Source organism: Necator americanus, chromosome IV, assembly GCF_031761385.1.
Source record: "Necator americanus strain Aroian chromosome IV, whole genome shotgun sequence".
Lineage (NCBI taxonomy): Eukaryota > Metazoa > Nematoda > Chromadorea > Rhabditida > Ancylostomatidae > Necator > Necator americanus.
The window spans coordinates 20,654,943-20,676,763 of NC_087374.1; the positions used below are offsets into that span (position 1 = coordinate 20,654,943).

At 40.2% G+C, this 21,821-nt stretch overlaps 3 protein-coding genes across 6 annotated transcripts; 1 reads left to right on the forward strand and 2 right to left on the reverse strand.

Annotated features, from left to right (window-relative positions):
• Positions 1-223: 223 nt before the first annotated feature.
• Positions 224-7,598, forward strand: RB195_002115 (uncharacterized protein; the record flags this gene model as incomplete). 2 transcript variants are annotated; one of them, XM_064199206.1, is made up of 3 exons in its annotated part: positions 224-297; positions 3,997-4,099; positions 7,563-7,598. In XM_064199206.1, 3 exons carry the CDS (start codon positions 224-226, stop codon positions 7,596-7,598), a joined length of 213 nt encoding a protein of 70 aa, XP_064055086.1. The 2 variants fall into 2 exon arrangements, with proteins under 2 accessions (XP_064055086.1, XP_064055087.1); XM_064199205.1 differs by lacking the exon at positions 7,563-7,598 and adding an exon at positions 4,304-4,342.
• Positions 5,191-13,172, reverse strand: RB195_002116 (uncharacterized protein; the record flags this gene model as incomplete). Of its 2 annotated transcripts, XM_064199207.1 has the most annotated exons (6): positions 5,191-5,243; positions 7,617-7,715; positions 8,802-8,850; positions 10,651-10,720; positions 10,789-10,876; positions 13,079-13,172. In XM_064199207.1, the coding sequence occupies 6 exons, from the start codon at positions 13,170-13,172 to the stop codon at positions 5,191-5,193; spliced, it is 453 nt and encodes a 150-aa protein (XP_064055088.1). The 2 variants fall into 2 exon arrangements, with proteins under 2 accessions (XP_064055088.1, XP_013309207.2); XM_013453753.2 differs by lacking the exon at positions 5,191-5,243 and having other exon boundaries at positions 7,609-7,715.
• A 6,095-nt stretch (positions 13,173-19,267) lies between these two features.
• Positions 19,268-21,784, reverse strand: RB195_002117 (uncharacterized protein; the record flags this gene model as incomplete). Of its 2 annotated transcripts, XM_064199208.1 has the most annotated exons (8): positions 19,268-19,343; positions 19,497-19,594; positions 19,754-19,806; positions 20,349-20,377; positions 20,430-20,486; positions 20,979-21,031; positions 21,572-21,674; positions 21,771-21,784. In XM_064199208.1, the coding sequence occupies 8 exons, from the start codon at positions 21,782-21,784 to the stop codon at positions 19,268-19,270; spliced, it is 483 nt and encodes a 160-aa protein (XP_064055089.1). The 2 variants fall into 2 exon arrangements, with proteins under 2 accessions (XP_064055089.1, XP_013291524.2); XM_013436070.2 differs by lacking the exons at positions 20,979-21,031; positions 21,572-21,674; positions 21,771-21,784 and having other exon boundaries at positions 20,349-20,481.
• Positions 21,785-21,821: the final 37 nt, after the last annotated feature.

Genomic DNA, 21,821 nt, shown 5'->3' on the forward strand with positions numbered 1-21,821 from the left:
TTCTTTCCTCTTTCTTTCTTTTTTCTTCTTTCTTTCTTCTTTCTTCTTTCTTTCTTCTTTCTTCTTTCTTTCTTTTTTTATTTTCCTCGCTAAAGCAAACGTTCTGTAAGCGCATCTCTTCACCGTTTATACTTCTTCGTGTTTCAGTGCGTATGTGCTGCTAAGGTGCGGTTCTATAAGTGCCTGTGTGACGTGACGCATTTGATCCCCTCGCCTCGTCGTGATGTATCGTGAATCGATGGCAAACGGCTTCGCCGCCACGATTCTCTTCCTGATATTCCTGTTTCTCTTGGCCAGGTGAGACAACCTAATCAACATCTCTCTTGAATGTGGTAAAAACGGCGATGCTCTTCTCTCTGGCCCTCAAAAAAAAAGAGGAAAGAAAATGCTGTAAAAATATGAATGGTGGACTTCTCCACCACTAATTCCCTTGGAAAACTAGACTCGTTTTACGATGTACATTTGACAAATTAGGTGTGGGGGACCCATAACATGTTTTCCTCTTATAAAGATGGAAATAGGCTTAGAACATGAACACTTGTCGAAAACATGGACTAGTGCTACATATTCGTTCCATTCGTATTCGAATGAAAGATTGTTCGAATTATTGATCATGTGTTACATTATAAGAAATATTGTCGACTATTTGATGTCCGACTTAGCCTTGTATCTGACTAATTTAAAGAACTAGGACTTTTTCAATGGGAGACTTTGGAAAAGGGTACAATAAATCAAGGATTCGTTTAATTCGGAAGTTCAGAATTCGATTCAGAAAGATGGGAACTCTTGATGTGACGCATGGTAAGAGGGAAGAAAGTGATCGAGAAAGAGAAATTAATCGCAACAACACATTTGTATTCGAATGGAAACCCTCAGAGCAATTCGAAACTTTAGTTATTCGATTAGTTCCGAATAATTTGAACATAAGCCATCTTTATAATTGGTAGGATAATGGTCCTTTTGAATAAACAATACGCTCCCACGAAATATTTAGTATTTCTCTGTCGTGTATTTGATTGATTTGAAGAATTAGAAAATTTTGTCAGATTATTCGGGAAAAGAAATAGGTTTCAGAGAGTAAAGGAGGGCCACAAAACATCATTTGAACCAATACGTACAATAAAATTCGACCAAAACTGAAAAAAACGACGAGAGAGGGTCCTTTCTGAGAGAAGAAAGGAAGTGTTCTTATTTTGAGAAAAAATTCATAGCGGGACTAAACTGACATTTATCCTTCGCTTTCCACCTCCGAAACGGTTTGTCTGTGAATGCTTTTGATAGTTATTTATTCGTTCATTTATTTACTCGCTAAATGCTGCACAAGTGAAAAGAACATTGTCAGTAGGTTTTCTTCCATCCTCCTTCAAATTCCAATCAATCTCCATTCAATGTCTCAATTCAATCTCCAATTTCAATGATCGCATTCAATAGAGGAATAATTAAATGGATGAATACCGCAGCGTGCCCTTCTGTAACGATGGATATGTATTTCGTGTAAATCAGCCAGCACGGTCGTTTCGATATAGTTTGACCTTTCCATCATTCCTCTATTGCAACCCACAAATTCACACCTTTTCACACCACTCATTCTGTCACATCCTCATTTTTTCCGCACAACATCATCTGAAGTCCAAAATCATGACAGCAAATTTGAGAATTTCGTAAAGATCGATTTTTTGTCATATGATGTCATAACGAAAGAGCAATTTGCTTTCATAAAGGAGTGTTGTCGACCCATATCAGAGGTCAGCATCGACCTCGATCCAAGTTCATCCAGTCATCCACCTACGCCGAACCCTGGCGAATCTCTTTGAGATAATGATCTACATGCATCGTCGTACATTGTTATCGATCAAGGCGACTCCCAACTCGCCCTCCGGAAATTTCTCGAACTTTCTAGAAGGCCCTCTAGGTGACATTTTTTCACGAGTCTTCTCTCAATGTTTATCTTTCATCTAGACATTGAAATGTTCGGCGAAAAGAAAGCGCTAACAAGAGAGGAATTTTTGTCGAATTTCTGATAGATTTCCCTGTTCGGCGTACTCAGAGAAAATCGGCAATTTTCAAGTGCAAAACAACATTTAATGATCAAAGACTGAAGATAGGGGGACAGAGTCAATGTTTCATCTGTTTTACACTAACCACAAACGTTAGAAAAATCAAAATAAACCTAACTTTCACGTTGAGAGCTAATTTTTTTTATTTCGAGAATCAAAATGTTTGTGGGAATATTTGTATTTTTAGTTTCGATAGAGATTTTTAGCTACCTTTTTTGCTGGATTTTTAGTCAGTCTTTAAAACCTGAATTTATTTCTTAAAAATTTTTTTATTTATTTTTATCTTTTATTATTTCATTATTATTATTTTATTTATTATTTATTATTATTTGTTTTATTATTACTTATTAATTTTTAAAATTATTTTTATCCGAAAAGTGATAAATATCAAAAACCTAATGTCAGTGCTGCTTTTTTGCCCTGGAATAGTGACTTGAACAAAATTTCTGAATTTTTTTCTAGTTGCTCACTGCATTATTACTGCGGTCGAACCGAAACAAAAACCTACCAGATTTGCACCTTGGAAACTCATTCCGCTAGAATCTCGAAGTGTTCAATATTCGGAACTACCGCAGTAAGCCAAGAGCCGGGACGCTATGAGGAACCTGTTTCAGAAACATACAGCGGGCCGCGCGATCTGTGAGGATACGAGCTCTGTACCGAGGGAATGTCAGAGTGCAGTTGTACATTACTTGTATAGAAGACACAACTGTTATAAATTTCTCTGTGCGTTCTTGGAAACAAATCCACATGTATGTCATGTAGGTCTTCCAAGCTTTTTTGTGACGCTGCAGTTATTCCGAAAATTCGTGGAAAATAGAATAAACAGAAAGAGAGTGTCGCTTGTTTGCAGCAAATCAAAATTTTCAATTTCATCCTTTTTGGTCTACAACTATAAAACCCATAGAAGTTCATAATTTTAAAAAGTCCAAATACAAAAACCTCTTAATCGAAAGTCGACTACCGAATTTCGAACTCAGGATGGTTTTCTACAAGCTTTGCTCGGCTTGGGCCTCGGTTACTGTCTTGACGACTGAAAATTCTTGTCTTAACAAATTAGTTGTTCTGAAAACTGGTAGTCATGCGTTCCCAATCGACTTGAAGTGTGCCACAAAAAACAAGCCGAAGTGACTTGATGGCGGCAATTTCCTGTTGAATGGCGTTGAGAAGAAAATTCTGGACTTATTTTAGATAAGCAGGGGTGACAAACACCCTGCACGAAATATCCGTCTAAACTTTGTTAAGTTTGTCGTAAAAACCTCTTAATCGAAAGTCCTTTAATGGCTCCCTTTTTGCTGGAGAGTAGCTCCCTTTTCAAAGCCACGCATTTGAATTATGTGCTTTTATAATGTTTCGTGCAGTGGAAATAACCGTACCTTTTTGTTCTTTCTTTCTTTCTTTCTTTCTTTCTTTCTTTCTTTCTTTCTTTCTTTCTTCTTTTTCTTTCTGTTGCCTCGTCGGCGCTATCAAAACTGACATCCCCTAGCTATGTAGGCCTCGAAATTCATCCTGAATCTATCGTATGTTTGGTAGCTCAATAAAATGTGCCATCATGTTGTGTTTTTGGTAATTAGTCAATGTAAGACCGATATCGATCAATATCTAGTATTTGGGCTTCTGTTGCTCATTAATAGGTGTTTGCACATTTAACGTTCCTATTTAATCGCTCAACCTCTCCCCAAATAGCACTTTAGGGAATATCGAATGGTAAAACCTTACCTAAAAATTGAGGTATTCATTTTTCATCCAGGAAATTAAAGTTGCGATTCTTTTGTACTACAATCTGTAGCTGTAACATTGCGGCAGGAATAACGCGTCACAACTAAACAAGAACTGTTTTTCTGTGTCAAAATTCGAAGCTGGCCAATAAAAAAGACCGTGGTCGCGCACACGCCAACATGGGGAATTGTGTAGAAAATATAATTTTTTCTGAATTTAGGCATATTCGAAAGTTGCGAACAGTGGAGGATGAATTGCCTACTGTGAATCCATCAGCTGGATTACCTCCGCCGTATACGATGCCACCACCGCCTAGCTATTCGGTAAGTCTCATTCAAAATACGGTCACACACCGTAGTTTTTTCCGCATGGAAATTTTTCATATGTTTTCTGTATACGTAATAGACTGTGCAAAAAGTAGAAAAACAGATAAATAAAATCTTCAAAAAGTGCTAACAATTGGAAGCAATTCCACACTTGGAAAATTAAGAGAGACTAGCTTGTTTAGGGGCTTTTTTTAATTTTAGATTTCCTGGGAACAAAGTGCACTTTTACAACGATTTTAGCACGTCATTTTAGTTGTTTCAGAAAGTTCACTTGCCCTTTAAATGACACGTAGTTAACAAATGCTCGACGCCCTGCACACACCATTTCGAGGTCTTCATGATACGCGCCAAGTTCCACATCCGTCAGTGGTTTCGGTCATTTCGTCGCGCTGGTTACGATATCGCCGGTGGAGCGTTAAATTGGATTTAATTAGCGGCGTCGAATTTCGCTTTTCGATCACGAACTCGCTAAACGCAAACGCACCATTTTTAGGCTGTTTCAGGGGTCTTCCTGGGAACTTCCTTGTTTTTTCTCTGGTCTCAAGGACATGAGATCTATCGGGGAAAAAGAAACTTGAAATAAATGTTTTGAAAAATACAGAAGATTGGACGATGATATGATAATCGTATAGAGTTATAAAGCCTTTAAAAAAATGAGGGAGAACGTGGTTTTCTTGCGGTCACAGTTTTATTGGCCGCTATAAAACAATTTTCTGATAACTGTGAACCGTAAGAAACCACAAAATGATATTCAGTGAAAAAAGAAATCATCACGAAATTATTGTAATCCGACTGTAAATTAGTATTATCCTTCAGTACGCAAGCCTTTAAAATGCTTCTTTCCTATCAGAAACGTCTCGGAACGCTACCGCTATATGTAGATGAATAATAACCAGCCCCTCTCCTCTTTTATCATTCGGCTACAAGATATGAACTACTTGTGGTGCAACTTTCAAAGGTTCCTAAACCTCATACGACTAAGAAATTAGAGTTGAAAAACATCTACGAGGATCCCTAAGCTAGTTTAAACAAAGCTGATTTGAAATATTTGTTCCTTCACTTTTCTCCCTTCCCCCATCTTCTAAACACTATGTTTTGCCTATATTGTGCATATCGTAACCTCTTTTATTCCTTGTTTCGCCTGAAAATAGCAGCACGTTTTGCAAAATATCATTAAGATGTTTTCCTGTTTTTGTATGGGACGGTGCAGCGCAGTCGGTGAGAGCTTCCGCTGTGACCATAGTCGATCGGAGGCTCGAATCTGCCCCAGTGCAAACCAAGCCTTTCATCTACCCGGGGTCGATAAATTGGTACCACACTTGTCTGAGATGATAAAAACACTGACTTGACACATCGGCTAGCCCCTGCAAGCCATTGTAAGGCTGCACGGGCGATGATAAACCTCAAACGAAGTCTGAGTTGAAGTCGAACGCTCAGACGTATCTCCATAAGGATCAGTCAACTCCGTGCACTTTATCCTTTACTCTCTCCTGTTCGTATTGTTCCAAGCATATGAGGTTTAAAAAGCAACAAAAAATCGCTTCTACGTCTCCACACAGGTTAATTCACTGTTTCTCTGTTTGTCATTCCGTTTTTTCAAACCTTTGAAAGGATTTTTTGTCATTTTTCCGCACAGAAACAAGCCGTGAATTTACACTGAGATGTTCTTAAGGGTTGTAAACAGTTAACTCTATACTACTCCCATGTATGCGTTTGTATTCAATGGAGCTCATATTTCAAATAAAACGTGCATAGAGCCATTGACTTGAGGGCTTGGAAGATTCTCAACTTGGTAAGTAGCTTCTAGATCCTTGACAAACAACCCCTTCTACATATCAAACCGATCGATCGCCCCAAACATGGATCACTTTGGTCCTGATGCGACTTTGTGAGATTGCTGATGCGTCAAGCGTGTAATATGCCTCCTCTGCAAAACTTCGTCTTCCTCATTGTAGGACATGTCGAGGCGCGATCTTTTTAACAGCCTTTGTTCAAGTAAATAATTGCCGGCAACCTGAGTTGTACGAACTTTTTTCGGCAGAGAAAACATGTTTTTGACATCTGTCACCGGCGGTTCTTTGTCAATCATCGACATTGTCCATAGAACGAGAGCGGGCGACCTCGACGGCCCGGTCGCCTCGGCCGCCATCAAACAAGCGCTTGCAGCTTGACGAACAATGTCTGTAAGGGAGCAGTTGTCCATTTTTCCCTCTCAGGAGTGTGGTAAAATTTTGAGTTCATAAATGTCGGCAAAATACATGGATTTCTCCTTTGAAGCATCCACTCCATAAGGTGTTCCTCCTAGACCCGCAAGTTAGGAAAATCTCAACCCTCTTATTTCCGCTAATCCCCGACGATAGTCGAAAATAGTCGTAACTCGTCACTACGACAATTCTCTCTGTCGTAAATAGAATGGTAAATCCCACTTTTTTTCTTCGAAATACTGCATCCTCATAAAATACCGAGATGAGAAGGGTGATAAATATTATAAGAAAAATGAAATGGGAAAAATCATCCCAAATACCCCTTACCTCTAATTTTACGGTTTTTTTTTTCCTTTCACACTACTCACATAACTGAATAACATAACTCACATCTAATCTTCACCTTCGAAGAGTTCTGAAGAGATCAAGCTAAAATTGGCTTTTTAGGTGCAATTCTCACAGCGAGCACATATCAAAAATTGATTAATTTAGTACCGTACATACAAACAGTACCAATTAATCGCCAAAATTAATTTCACACACAACACTATGGCCGGAAGTTTAACCTGATTACTGCAATGGACTATTCATTTCGTTTGAAGAACACTGAATAGAGCTGTCCTATGGCAAATTCCTAATGAATGAAATGTGAAGTAAGGTAACGAAGTTAAAACATCTGGGGATTATTTCAAAAAAATCTCTTCGAAAAGCGTAAAAACCGGAGCTACCGGACACTATTGACTACTTTGAGAAATTTTATGCTAAACGCGGTCACACAGCTGGTGAAAATGGATCTAAATTTCGAATAAACCGAATATTGCCGTCACCAAATTAATGCGCAATCGCAGAAATCAACTGATCGAGCCGCTCTAAATTCCAGTTTAAAAAACTCATTTTGGAAATTCCATACAAATGAACATGATGAAAATGCAGTGCTATCCTGGGCACTTTAATTTTGGTTTGAAAACAGTCATGTAGATAATTCACGCGTTTCTTAAGCGCGCCAACTTAACAAAGGATTACTGTACAAAATGAATGACCTCGGGAACTTATTGGTTAAAATCTCATTAGTACCGTATTAGTCGATGCCATTGTAACATTTGTTCACTATTATTTTCCACAAAAGCAATCTTTTCATTGTTTATGAAGAGGAAAACAGACACCGAAAGGAAAACTTGAAACACATGAAAAAGAAAATATTGCGGGTGCAAAAGAATATTTCTTATTTAATAATCTGACGCTCTTTTTTTTTGCAGGAAGCAGTAAAAATGGGTCAAGCGCTCAAGTATTGATCGATATGATCTACGTACCTGGCAAGGTTTTCTCACGTCCGGAGTGCATACGATGCATATCGGTGAACCATTGCAATAGACGGCCACCCATCGAGATCAGCTCCTCATGAGTACATCCTGAACGCTTACTATATACTGTATGTTGAAGTTGGAGTGGTTTTAGCCATATTGCCATCTTTCATCACGTTTGAGACCAATCAATTATCGAATGGATCTTTTTTCCGAAGTGCCTTGTGGACACACACATTTTTTGGCTGTTTCACATTTCTTTTCTTAAAATCCTTGCCAGTTATGAGTCTATTAAACGGGTTTTTTTTCTTATAAAAGTGAAAGGAAGTTGTTCTTGTGGTCAGAAAAATAATAAAATGAGATAAAACACTTACAAGAGTTCCCTAGTGTGGTTGTATCGGTACAATTTTTATCTAAATCTCTAGGCTTCTTCATTGAACGCATCAATAGTGAAGAGAGGGATCGATGGTTATCCTCTAATTTTTAGATAGTAAATTTTCTTTGGGAAAAAGTTGAACTGAATTAGAATTTTTTTAATGACACTTCTCTTTCTCGTCTTATTCTTTGTGAAACTTCAAAGAGGGAAGTTTTCGACAGACCCAAAAATAAATCACGTTATGAAACTGTGAAAGTAATCAGGGAATTTATGTCTGCTTTTCTGCATACTACACTATCCAATTAAGCCTTCTTAGATGGAAGGAACCAGGCTGACTGCAGTACCGCTAATATCCAAGTTCAGCGAGGTGAGTATGAAATTTTTATGCAAACTCGAGAATGCTAAAAAGCATGAAATGCGTTAGACGTGCATCGCGAAATGAATCAGCGGCTGCAGATTCAGATTAGTGTATCAACTGTAATTCACGCATCAATGTTTTCAGAACAGCGTCAAACAGTTCAGTATTTTCGTGTCAGTTTGCTAGTCTGTGTTTCCATCTTCATTGTAACGTAAATTCCATTTTAGACTTTTATGAACGCTGATTTCATTTCTATGATTTTATTCCTGTGACTCTTAGTCCGGCAAGCTTCCTACCCAAGTTTGTGCCTAGGTTAATTTCTTCTAAAACATTAATTCACATCCTCAAAGGGTAAATTGGTTGTAAAAATTTTTTTGCATGTGTTTTCGGGGGAAAAAAAGTTAGCTGCATTCCACGATTCTTCAATAGATTAGCAAAAGATACACAATTGATCGCTCACTATGGTGTCCAAGACGGTCGTGTTGCGCGTGTTCCTCGTGTTTCTGGTGCTGAAACAGACTAATATGAAAGTGATGAACTCATTCTATCATGACTATTTTGTTAAGGAGGAAAAGGTTGTTGAGAAATAAAAAAAAAACTGAAAAATTAGAGAGATCAAGATTTTTCCCTCTAGATTAGTTTAGTTTGGAGTTTTTTTTTTTTAGATTTTATTCTGTATTTCTCTTATAGTTTTACACTACAGTATTTGATCTTCTGCAGTACGTTTAACGACTACAAAACTCTCCACCCTTCGTTATTCCCAATTTCACACCCCACATTCCACTTCCTCCAGTGAATCCGCTTTGATTACTTTTTAGGATTGACCTAACTTCAATTTACTGATGCCTCTCGTGTTAAAAGTAAACATTGGACTGCTAAGTCATCATTGCCTTACAATAACAACACTCACAGAAGTGGTGCTGAAAATCTTCAAGAATTTCGTAAATAGCTGGAGCTTAGTCGAGTCAGACAAAAGACCGCATTTAGGTTACCTTTCTCTCTGTTTTTTTTTATATTTTTGTTTTTCAGTTAAAAATAAAACAATCTATGTGGGTTCACCTTAGATGTTCTCACTAATCGGAGCTAAAACGGATTTCTTTTTGCCGCACCTGAATCTGCCATTATAAAAGTGTGTCTCATTGAATACTTGAAAATTATTTGTTTTTGTACCACCACCTCAATACTGCTCTGATGAGTCATAATGAAGTTTTAGAAGTTTCCACCACGGAGCTATAATTTACAAGGCGTTTGATACGGTAGATGTGTCCGATTGTGTGCTCTTTTGCGCTACCGCCGTCATAAATTTCCAATCACCATTAAGGAAAAGACCTACCGCAGCGCCAGCCGCCAAACTGTTCCCTGTCTGATTGTGGTGGTTGAAGATCTAACCATAGGGGTAGCGGCACGAATTTCTTTCAGTCAGAAACTATTTACGTGATAAAGATAACTTATTTTATTACATATTTATATTAATTTGTTTTGTTCGCTACATGTTATTGTTAAAATATCAAAGGGTATATAATAGCAGGTGAGAAAGGTCTACCCTTTCTTGGCGAATAAAAATAGTATTCACAGAATCCACTTTCCATTCCACTAGTGGCTACAGTTCAATGCGGAGTTTTCAAGACAACAACCTTTAGAAGCTCAGAAATCGGAGCCCTTAGGAGTGCATCAGGGAGCAGTCTTCCCAACGAAGCAACTCTTTACGCTTATGCGAGTGATAAAGTGAAAATACAAAAATTAGATCCCATTACTCGTACAAGTGTGAAGACTTGCTCAATCGATTACTTTAGCTAATAAAACCAAGCGAGTTGTTTTCACTTCATCTGCGCTGTGTAAAAAATTGCCTTGTGAGGTGTTTTGGGGTCTCCGGAGCTTCTGAGTCCTCAAATTCTTCCCCTATTACTTGTTTGCATTGTCCGTTAGTCTCCAAAGATATTTCACTTACATGCCTACCACAGTGAATATCCGCTGCGATTAGATACTTTCCTTTTAACTGCTTATTTTCCCATTTTTATTATTATAATGTTTTCTATTGTTGCTTTTTTAATTTCATTTTCGAATAACTGCGAGATTTTCAATCAACGGAGAATGAAATATGACCAAGTGTTGTAGATTCAAAAGTAAGCGGTTTAGTCATACGAATGACATTTTTTATCTGTGTGATTTACCTCTCGATTCAAAATTACTGAAATTTTCGGACGGTTTTGAAAAGAAAACTATATGAAATCTAATTAATGGTCACTAGGGAGCTGCAAAATACTCTTTCAGCATGTCGCTTGTAAATTCTACCAAATAAATTTACATACTTTTTGATGGGGTTGCACAGGATGGTGCTTATTGCCATGGTGGAGTCCATGCTTCTTTGCCAACTTTATTCTGGAAATATTAGGATTTTGTGTGAAGTAAAGAGGAATTAGACCCAAAACATTTCCACCGTGACTCACAGTTTTTGTTTTGAAATGCATTGCGGTTCACCATTTTTCACCACACAAACCTCGGAATCTTGGCATCTGGCTGCGATGCACAACGGATCTAAAGGATGCATATCAAGCACCGTAACCAGAAAGTTACTCGAAGAATGCTCATCTTTGGTTACGACTACAGGAAACGAGGGCGATTAAAAATATTGTAGAGAAGAGTTGACTTTCATAAAATAATTCCTCACAATACTACAAATGATTTCTCTAAGACTTCACAAAAAATTTCGTTCTATTTTTAGAGTACTTCTATCAGAAAAATGTTAAATTTCAACTAAACTATCAACGTTCATTTGCTTTTACATATAAGAATTGATGTTAAAAAAGCTATACAAATAACTCAGTATTTTTTCAATCATCCGAAGAAGTTTGTTCAGAAAAAAAATAAGAGCAGGGTGAAAACAAGGAAATTATGGAAAGTTAAGCTACCCAAACAACTTCCCACATGGTCTCCTTAATTAGAGATACTTTTGCTCAAGGAGAGTATTCTCTATTTTTTGTCCTTTATTTTGTAAGCGATTACTCCGGACATGAACAAGACGTGTGTTCAAAGACAACTAAGCCTTGTCAAATACAATGTAGCTAGAACATAGAAGAATACGCGACATTGATTGCGTTCTGTACTATGAGTCTATACTCGAAGGTGATCAAGAAACCCGTACGAGATTTTGCGACCAAAGTAACTTGCTGCTCCTTCTTTCGATTCAATTGCTTTTTAGCCGAACTCTGAGCCTAATAAATTACTAATTATGAGTATTGGTCCGAGTTGATTCTGGATTGTCAGGGATGAGCTCACGTTACACTACATGACGTTGACCATATGTTCATAACATTGCCGTGGAGCTTGGGCGCTTAATCATAGCTGCAACGATGACTGTTTTCTGGAAAAATTTTCGGAGCTACTTCTTGGAAACAACTGAACAACTGCTCATCAACCAATTCCGTGTACCCAGTTTTTCATAGGAGCAAACAAAAGCGAATAGGAGAAACTTTTCGTTGTAAAGCCTAGCTATTCGCATTTTCAGGGAACAAGCGAACAAAAAGCTAGTAGCTGACTGTGTTGAAAATAAGTGCCTACGCTAGGAGCTCTAAAATAAAAAAAAAACTGGAAACACTATGTAGTTGTAATTTTTTCTTCCTCGAGAGAGGAGAGTACACGCATAAAAGTTTGTATGTACTCTTTTTTTTTGCTTTCTCTACGATTTATGGCTATGAAAAATTGAATGGTTGCAATAACTGACGAAGGATTACGGTAACCCCTTATGCAAGGTTAATTTTTCGGCCTGAACAGTAGGATTTGGAAGAATCACTGGATAAGCCAGAGGTAATCAACAAAATAAGAACCTCCCACCTCTTGAAATGGGCTCAAAGAAAAAATTTGAAGTAGAAGAAGGGTACGTTAATAACTGTAAACCGGGTTTATTCACCGGACTGGGAAAATGGGGCGCGCTTCATAATTCTGCACAGAGGGACGCGGCAAAATAATTGCTTGAAAAAAAGTCAAAGATAAGTTCACAGACAAGAAAAAACTGAATGCATGATATAATTTTTTCATTCATACTGAAATCCCCAAAAATTACACTGCCGTAGCCAAACAAGTTTATAACCTAGAAATTAGCCTATGTAGAAAGTGGCTGACCTTCTTCACGATCCACATAATTATTGACTAGACATTTCTCAATTTAAAAAAATGTGTTAGGGGTCATCTAACTAGGTGAAAACAGAACAGTGACCGCGAAAACTTCGCACATTCTCCAATTCTCTACGAAAGAAATATTAGGATTCTCCTTTCTCCTTTTTCTTCCCTACATTACAGAGAATATATGTAAGGAATACGTTACATCTATTAAACGCTACAGAACGGAACAGAGATGAATGATGCAGTGATTCAGCAGATTCGTAAAATGACAAAGAAAGTCTGCTACAATTTGGTTACCGAATATTACAATCACCGAAAATGAAGTACCGAAATTCGGTTTTCTTCTCGAAGGCAAATATTGTTCCAATTTCCGACGTGCACAGATTGAAAGGAAAAGTGCTTTTACACATGCCATCCGGCATAGAAAAGGCTTTAGGGGAAAACAAACAGATCCGGGCTGCCCTGGCTATTAGACACCAAACCTACTACCACCAACACCTATTAAAAAGTAGTGTTTGGCGTTTGAGCAAAGTACACGTGCAAAGCACTTCCAAGAGTCTGCGGATCAACCGTAGCACACGTGAATCGTGCGACAAACATCTATCCAAGACAACTCACCTGTTTTCGGTCTAATCTCGGTATGAGCCACGGCTAAGACCACCAGGAGGAGAAGTCCAGCAGCGCCAGCAGCCGCCGCTCGACAGCCGGTCATTCTCGGAGACTGCCAGCTTCCTCGGCATCGATTGATGGCTGACGGCTCAGTGAGTAATAGAAGCAGCTAAATGTTCCTCCCACGTTACGCGCTTCATCCCAAGAGCAATGGCAGGGGTTAAAGCTGCACGCCTCTACTTACTACTCCAGCCTGTAGCAGTAGAATCCAACCAAACCAATAGAAAAGATATTTGAACAGAGAAATTAAAGAATTTTGAATTGGGCATAGATCCTGTAAGGAATATGAACGCACTACTTTTCTCATAATCTTTATTTAGCATTTTTGAGGTGAATTCTAATAAATCATCAACCTCCAGGCATTTGTTCATTCCTCAGAGACTTCAACTCTTTGTTTCTCAAGAAGGAGATTACGGAAACCTTTTCAAAATCAACAAAACACAAATTCTCCTCCAAGGAAAATCTACCCTTTTCCAAGAATCACTGTCGAACAAATACCCTCATGTGTCGGTGAATGTTTTCAGTAACTGAATGCACCGTCGCTGGAAGATGCATATCTCGCCAGTCGAGTCTTCCGGTGGACACATCAAAAGATGGGTCGAACGCTCAGTCGACAATCCACGCAAAAGTACCAGAAAAGCACCTTTTCGGGAGTTTCCTAGTCCTTTGCTACAAAAAAAATAACTAGCGTAGCGCACAACTATTGTGTAACTACCCTGCCGTAGGTGGCAGTGAGGCGCTAACCAGGCTTGCATCTGTCCTTAGAAGTGATTTCACTTTTCCTTTGAAGCAACACTTTCAGAAAAGTAACTATCAGACTCATCTAACGACATCAGCAATTCAGTAGATAAAAGAAATGATGAAGTCGAGCGAACGCTTACACCAGGGACCACACAGGTCTAGCACCGCTTCGTTGACATCAGTATAAATCGCAAGGAGAAATCAAGAAGACAAATTCCTCACTACATTCTACGAAATGAATGCGATTAAACAATTTCCCGCCAAATTTTCCATTAGTGAGGATTTGCTAGTAAGTAATCCTTAAATAGAAATAAACTTGAATACTGTGCTTTCAAGAATGTCATGCGCGGGCGTCGGCACTCCATTTGTACGTTTCTGCTGCAACCTAATAAAAAAACTAAAGTTAATAATGATTAATAATGTTAATGATTAAATTCAACCGTAAAAACTCTCGAACTCCAATTTAGCAATACGTCGCTGATTAGATCCCGCCCGAGATCATCACTTTCAATCAGGAAATAAGGGGTTGACCTTCCTTTTCCTCCTTTGACCGTCCTTTTAAACTAGGAAATCAGAGGACGGTTCCACATCCAGTGCTCCTTAATGAAGTTGCTAACTAAGAATGACGGTTTTCTCTGAGGTAGAATCAAAAACGTTAACGCCGCGATCTCGCGGTTTACTACTTGTAGCATCTCTCTAGCACACAGAAGCGCCCAAAACTCAACACTCGGGATCGCAGAATGAGATGAGAACGCAGAATGAGACCCGGAAGTACAGCTTTGAACGTTCTGGGGCGCTATTTTCTACAACTAATTCGATTGGAGCGCCCTAGCCTTGTGCACGCCCTCTTCCGAGCCGTTTTACGGCAATTGGAAGAGATGGACGTAATCACTTTCCTGCACATCATCTGTGACCCGGTACAGGCATTGCCCACCTGAAATACGCAAAGTCGAGAGAAACTCTGAGAGAAAATTTGACGATTCAGGAACCTGCGAAAATAATATTTAAACCTATTACCTCTCGAATCTGTAGTAGAATGTTTTTCAGGAGGGTTATGCATGTACGGCGTCGTAGATTGTGGGGAAGAGGGTGATTCCGTTCATCTCTGAAAAAAAGGGCCCGGAAGATGCGGCGCATGCACAGGGTTGGCGCCCTCCAATACACCTCTTCGTAAACAACAGCGCACAGGAAAGCTCGAAGCCTCATCCCGTTTTTTACGGCAGTTAGGAAGAAATGGACGCAATCACCTTCCTGCCCATCATTAACGACTCCGTATAGGTATTGCCACCTGAAATTCGTACCACCCCAGATTCGTAGGGTGATGCCTTTAAAAAAAAGGACGCACACACAATCGGCGTTTAGATTTCAAAAAATATGTGTGATGGGTGTCCATTAATGTATGTAGACATTCTGCTATCCCGTGCATTTGGCAAAAAAATGACATTTGGGAACTAGGAAACGCTTCTTTTCTTTGGAGGTTTAGCGTGACCTATACTCACGCTCCCGTCAACAGCTCATCCACCCTATTCCGCAAATCTCGCCTCATCAGACTTCCGCGTGTATTGGACGTTTTAAAGGCATCATTCCACGAATCTGAGGTGGTACGGATTTCAGGTGGGGTATTCGTATACGGGATGGGAGACTATGGAGAGAGGGGGGAGGGTGATTCCGTCCATTTCTTCCTAATTGCCAAAAAAACGGCCCGGAAGATACGGCTTCATTCGTTTTGGCGCACCATTTTGTACAAGAGGTTCGATTGGAGCGCGCCAGTCTTGTGCGGCATCTTCCGGGCCGTTTTTTACGGCAATTAGGGAGAAATGGACGGAATCATCCCCCTCTCCGTAGTCTCCCATCCCGTATACGAATACTCCACCTGAAATCTGCACCACCTCAGATTCGTGGGGTGATGCCTTTAAGGCATCGTGTTGCGAAATTGGTGTGGTATGGAAGACCTAGCAAAACCGTTCAATTCATAGACATATGTACGGATTATAGATTATGAAAACTAACGTTGTTTCGTTCATCTTCCCCTTATCGTCGTAAAAATGGCGTGGAAACCGCTATAGTTTCACCGAAGTACGTTAGAGCGCGTTCCCTTGCACACGCTCTGGCCCGCTCAGCAAGAAAATTCAGAAAGGAAAAGCCTCTAACAATGATGATAAGAAATCTGCAATAATCATAATGAGAAGAATACATCATTTGTCTGCGGGAACATAAAGGAATACAAAGAAGGGATAACAAGGAAGTGTGTTCTTGTTATAGTCGGATAAAAGCGACTTGAAGCTCGGTGCAATTCTCTATGGAGTGCAGCGGAACGGCTGGAGTCCCACGGTGACCCTCGTGAGCGCTTTCCATCGCTGCAATCCGACTGACGCTAGAGATGGTCCCACCTCGATTCCAGTCGCGCCGTTCGAACGCAGTCACTTACGCAACTGCAGTGAGCTTCACGTCGTTGTGACCCGACTCTATGTACCAGAGATTGCCGACTCCTCGAATGGAGATCTCGCGATGTAGTGGTTATACTAGTGGTTCGATCTCAGCTGAGAAAAAACGCTTTACAATATGGAAATTTGGAGGGAGGAATGACTAGAAGGAATCGAGTACGTCCCGCTTGAAACTATTGACTCATAAACGGATAGCCAGACTACTTTTTGGTTTTTTTTTTTTTATTTGAGAAAGTAGTTTCTGACAGAATCATTAAAGTACTAGAGAAGGCTATTGCATATTGATTTAAATCACATGTTGAGTTTTTGCTTCCCACTGACAGTGTTCGACGATGCGAAGAAATTTTCCAGAACCTCCACGAAATAGGTGATATCGCTCACGGGAATAAATGAGAAATAAAAATAAATGCGCAGTTGCCGGAAATCCTTCAAAACTGCGCTTGTGTTATGTGAACTGAAGGAGGATTAGTGGATTTGTGAACAAATCGAGGAGCGCACGAGAAAAGAGCACTGGGAAGTAGACCACGATTACTCGGTTTCCCTTGGCGACTCCGCACACGTCCAATTCATATGCATGGAAAAGTGGCGCACCGCTTCTCATCGAAACAAAGCCACTTCTCAAATTCTACATCACCTTGAAATTAATTGATTAATTAAAAAAATAGCTTCCAGTTTCCAAAATTTCCATAAAATACCAGCTTCATTATGAAAGAAGCAGAGGGGTGTAGTGTAGCGATTAGAGGTTTCGCTTCTTGCACGCTCGATCGGAGGTTCGAATCCGCCCTAGTGCTCACCAAGCCTTTCATTCCTCCGGAGTCGATAAATTGGCACCAGACTTGTCTGGGAGGCCAAAAACACTGACTTGACATATCGGCTAGCCACCGCAGGTCATTATGTGGGCCAGTTACACGTTCGTAGACCTCAAACGATTCTGAGTTGAAGTGAACTTGGGGGCGCATCCCAAGCGGATTGATTAACGCCAAGAATTTTATCCTTTATCCTTTTCATTATGAAAGAAACGACGGAGAAACTAGTTTACATAAAAACCCGTAGAAATTTACACGCTTATTTAGAACACTAGTGGTTGCGGCGTCATCACTGCAAAACCGTTCAAGCTGTTGAGAAGCATAGATGTGATAGTCGGAGCAAGTGCTCCTACTCCCTTCACTTTTGAACGGTTGGCGAAGGGACTCTCATCATTTAAAGGCATCACCCCACGAATCTGAGGTGTTGAGAGTGTTGGTGAGACTATGGACTTCGATTGGGGGGAGAGGGGGTGAGTCCGTCCATTTCTTCCTAATTGCCGTAAAAACGGCCCGGAAGATGCGGCGAGGCACAAGGCTGGCGCGCTCCAGTCGAACTCCTTGTAGAAAATTGTACGCCAGAACGCCTGAATCCGTATCTTCCGGCAAATAGGAAGAAATGGACGAGATCACCCCCCTCTCCATAGTCTCCCATCCCGTATACGAATACTGCACCTGAAATCCGTACCATCTCAGATTCGTGGAGTGATGCCTCTAAGCTTCACCCCATGAGCTAGACCCTTTCACCAGAGAAAGGTCCGGCTCATCACTATCGCATCTATGTTGAGAATGAAAGGTGGAAGTTGTTACCGATCTCCAACATCATTTAGTAATATTTTTTGAATCACAACCTGTTTTTGTGCTGTTATTAGATTCGGACAGAATTCTCTTACTACGTCAAAAAACTGCATTTAAAAAAATCACAATTTGCACACCTTTATAGTTGGGTAAGGGCGGGTGTAGCGCAGTCGGTTAGAGGTCTGTTCGATCACATCGTTAGACACACGATCCGATGGTTGATTTGATCGATTTTCGATTTGATCGTTAGACACACATTCGATGGTTCGAAACCGCACCAATCCAAACCGAGCCTGTCATCTCTTCGAGGTCGATAAATTGATACCAGACTTGCTTGGAGGATAAAAACACTGACTTGATCATCGGCTGGCACTTGCAAGTCATAGGCCAACACGCGTTCCAAAACCTCAACGATTACGAATTGCACTAAAACACGTTGTTGCATTCCTAGTGGATAGATACCCCAGTGACTTTATCCTTTTTTAATCGGGTCAAATCGACTAGAAGCACAGAGAGTTGCGAAAGCAGCTGCGCTCTAAGCGGTGCAGTGGAGACAGTGGTTGGAATCGAGGTGGGACCATGGCGAACTGCAAAGATGAGTAACCATTGCGAAGGTCCTTACACAAACCCAACCGCTACGCTCCACCGCGCCGCTTCGAGCGTTTACGCAACCATCCCTGCTTCATGTCGTTTTGACCCAACTATACTTCGATCTTGTCCTCATGTTCGGATACTCCTCTCAACGGTTCACTTGCGGCACCCTAAAAAACACTCTGAAATAACAAGGAAGTTTTCTTTCTTAACCTTCGGAATGCTATCCGAAGTAATTCTCCGCACAACACTACAATTGCGGAAGTGAGGCGGGTCGGAGAGGAAAAGAAGGCGGGAAGATGGGACGAGTTAACATAGCCAACTCATTCTTTCATTTTTTAACATCAACTCGTCCGAATATAAGAATCGAATGATTTGAATAGGGTGTAGGTATGTCGATTTCATCCAGTTGGCTAACGAAACCAGGGTTAGTTGCCATCGGAAATGGAAGAGGACGAAATATCATTTCTTTAATACTGTCAAAAAATGGGATTTACCACTACATGCGGCACCTTTTACTATATCATCTAAAGATTTCAAAACAGCTCGACACTGCCCTTGAAATTTATGTCAATTCGACGAAAAAAAAACTTCCTAAACAATAAGAAAGAGAATACCTAAGAACGTTGAGGAAATGAATGTGGGGTTGAACATACACAATAAATTTGTTGATAACGATGTGCACAACAACAAAAAAATCTAACTCAAATTCGAAATGCGAGTAAAATTAACAAAAACAACAACGAAAAACTAATCAGCTACTATCGCCTGCTCTTCGTCTTTAGCAACCTCTTCTTCTTTGCTGCTTTGTTCTGCTTACTCAATTTATTTTTGTGGCTGAAATTAATGTAGTATAGTTCTTGACTGAAGCTGTGAAATATTAAGTGGACACCGGTAAAATAAACCAAGCGAGGTGACTAATTAGCAAAACATAAATGAAACCTAAATGAAAGGTGCTGTCCAGTGAATCATCTTAAAAAGTCTACTTACTTTCCAGTCATCCAAGGAGGATAAGTACCATCGGCTCTTTTCATCGTCTTCACGTTGATTGTTGCCGTCTTGACAGTCTGAGGAGCAGCATCGTCCATCTTTAAGAAAACTCGTGGAGAAAAACTTCGAAAATATCGAAAGGTGAACAAGAGAAAAAGATTTCGCTACACACCTAGTCTCAAATGAATACTGGAGTGAAGTGAATAAAAATGGAAATAAAATGCTTTTAAAAAGAATGTAACCCATGATAAACTAACCGATTCGACTTTGTCAGATCCTGGAACATTTTTCACAGTGTCAGTTTCTTTTGCTGAAAGAAAAAGGGATAAAAGTTGCATAAAATAAACATACAGCAGGGTCTATACGGGCTGAAACAGAGTGCAGTTGCGCAAGCGGCTGCGCTTGAAGCTGCGCGCTTTCTGGCGGAACAATCGTGGGGCAAAATGCATTTGCGGCCCACTCAGTGGCGCGCTTATTTCTCGAAGTAAATAAGTAAACCAGTAGGGGCCCTAAGGCCTAAGCATTAGTCTTAGGGGAACTACGACATGTAAACTAAAGTTACTAAGAGAAAAAGTAAGTTAGAGCGACGAGAAATAAAAGCAGCACTAAGTGCGCCCTCCTCCCCTCAAGTACATTTCCTCTCCCCCCATTCCGCGAACTGCAACAAAGTGTGGTGCTAGCAAGGGTCCCCCTCGGTCCTAACCGCTACGCTCCATTTCACCATTTTGAGCGAAGCCGCTTACGTAACCGCACCGAGCTTCATGTGCTTTTGACCTGCCTACTATCTGCCTACTTGTTTGATTCTTAATTAGGAGTAAAACCCGAAAGTAAAGTTCCAATGGCTAAACAGACCTTCCTGTTCTCGTTCATACTCTACCCTCCTAGCAACGGCTCCTTCAAGAAGAGTCAGCTCTTTATGAGCCTTTTTCGCACGAGCTATTGAGCGGATCTTCCGTTTGAATTTGGATCGCAAGCTTTTTGCCATTTAGCCTAAAAATTCACAAATCGTACACCAAATGGCTAGCAGAGATGCGGTGTTCGAAGTAGGGACGAGAGAGGGTGGAGGTGGGTTGCAAAGTGACGCTCCTCTGTTTTTCGCTTTCATTCCCATTTCATGATGAAAAAAAAGAAATGAAGATGTTGCGGAGTGATGTGAAAAGTGCAAAGTATGAAAATAAAATCTTATAAAACTTCACTGTGCAAACGGAAATACAAGAATATAGAGCAGAAAAACGATATAAACGTATTTGGAACTGTACGACCTAGCGACCAATTAGCCAAGAGAGGCAGTTTAGCAGTTTCCGCAGAACTTCGTTTCTGCTGAGAATTTGAAGCGCAATGTTCGCCGTTGGAAATTATAGCGCTGTCATTGCAAAGACCATATCTTCGTTGTATGAAAGAGACGTAAAGGTATCATATAGTGGTACAATGTTGAATTTCATGTGGGGAAAACTGTGTATCTGGTTTAAACAGCTTAATTACCTCATAGAATAACTATGCATCAGCAGATCAAGTTGATACCGACCAATGTCGTACTTTACAATGCATCATCTTCCTACACGACGAAGTACACAAAGACATCTACTTGTGACAATCGTTGATTTTTGGGGAATAGAAATTCGTGGTTCGAACGGTGACGTTACTACAACTATGTACTCGAGCTGACAAAAAATGACTGGTGCAAAAATCCCAGCTCTCGACTTCTTCTCAAAAAAAAAAAGGAGAAAGGAAAATCAAAGCAGGAATACATTAGTTTATTGTGTCGTAGAACTTCGGCCAATGTGTGTACATGTACACGCACAATATATCCTACGCCTAATTCGAGCATGCTTTTTCGTTTCTTCCCGTTATTTGCATGCTGCTCTTTTCGGGACCTCGCTCCGTTATAGCACACGGGCTGCATCATGTTGTGTAATTCTTTCAGTGTGTTGTTTCAAAACACTGAATTGTTCTCTTTCTTTACATATTTCTTGTTTTCTGAAGAGAGGTCGCGTCACGGAGCGGCTTTTATAGTTCTCCGATTGTGTTCCCTTGTTTGCTATTTGCTGTGTTTCGTACTCGAAACCTTGTCGAACCTTTTCCATTTTCACTTTTGTTACTGCGTATGCTAACATATTCCCTTTTGGAAGGTTACACGAACTCATGAGCTTTAGGACACCCTCAGATTGAATGCTATCGCTGTAAGTTCTGGTTTTTTCGGACCGGTAACTGGTAGTATGCTGCATGAGCTACCAGATTTAAGTTCGAAGTATCAAGAATACAAGTTGTTGTTACCGATTCGCTAGCATAAGCACCTCAACACACGAAACTGTCGAAGTTTGTCGG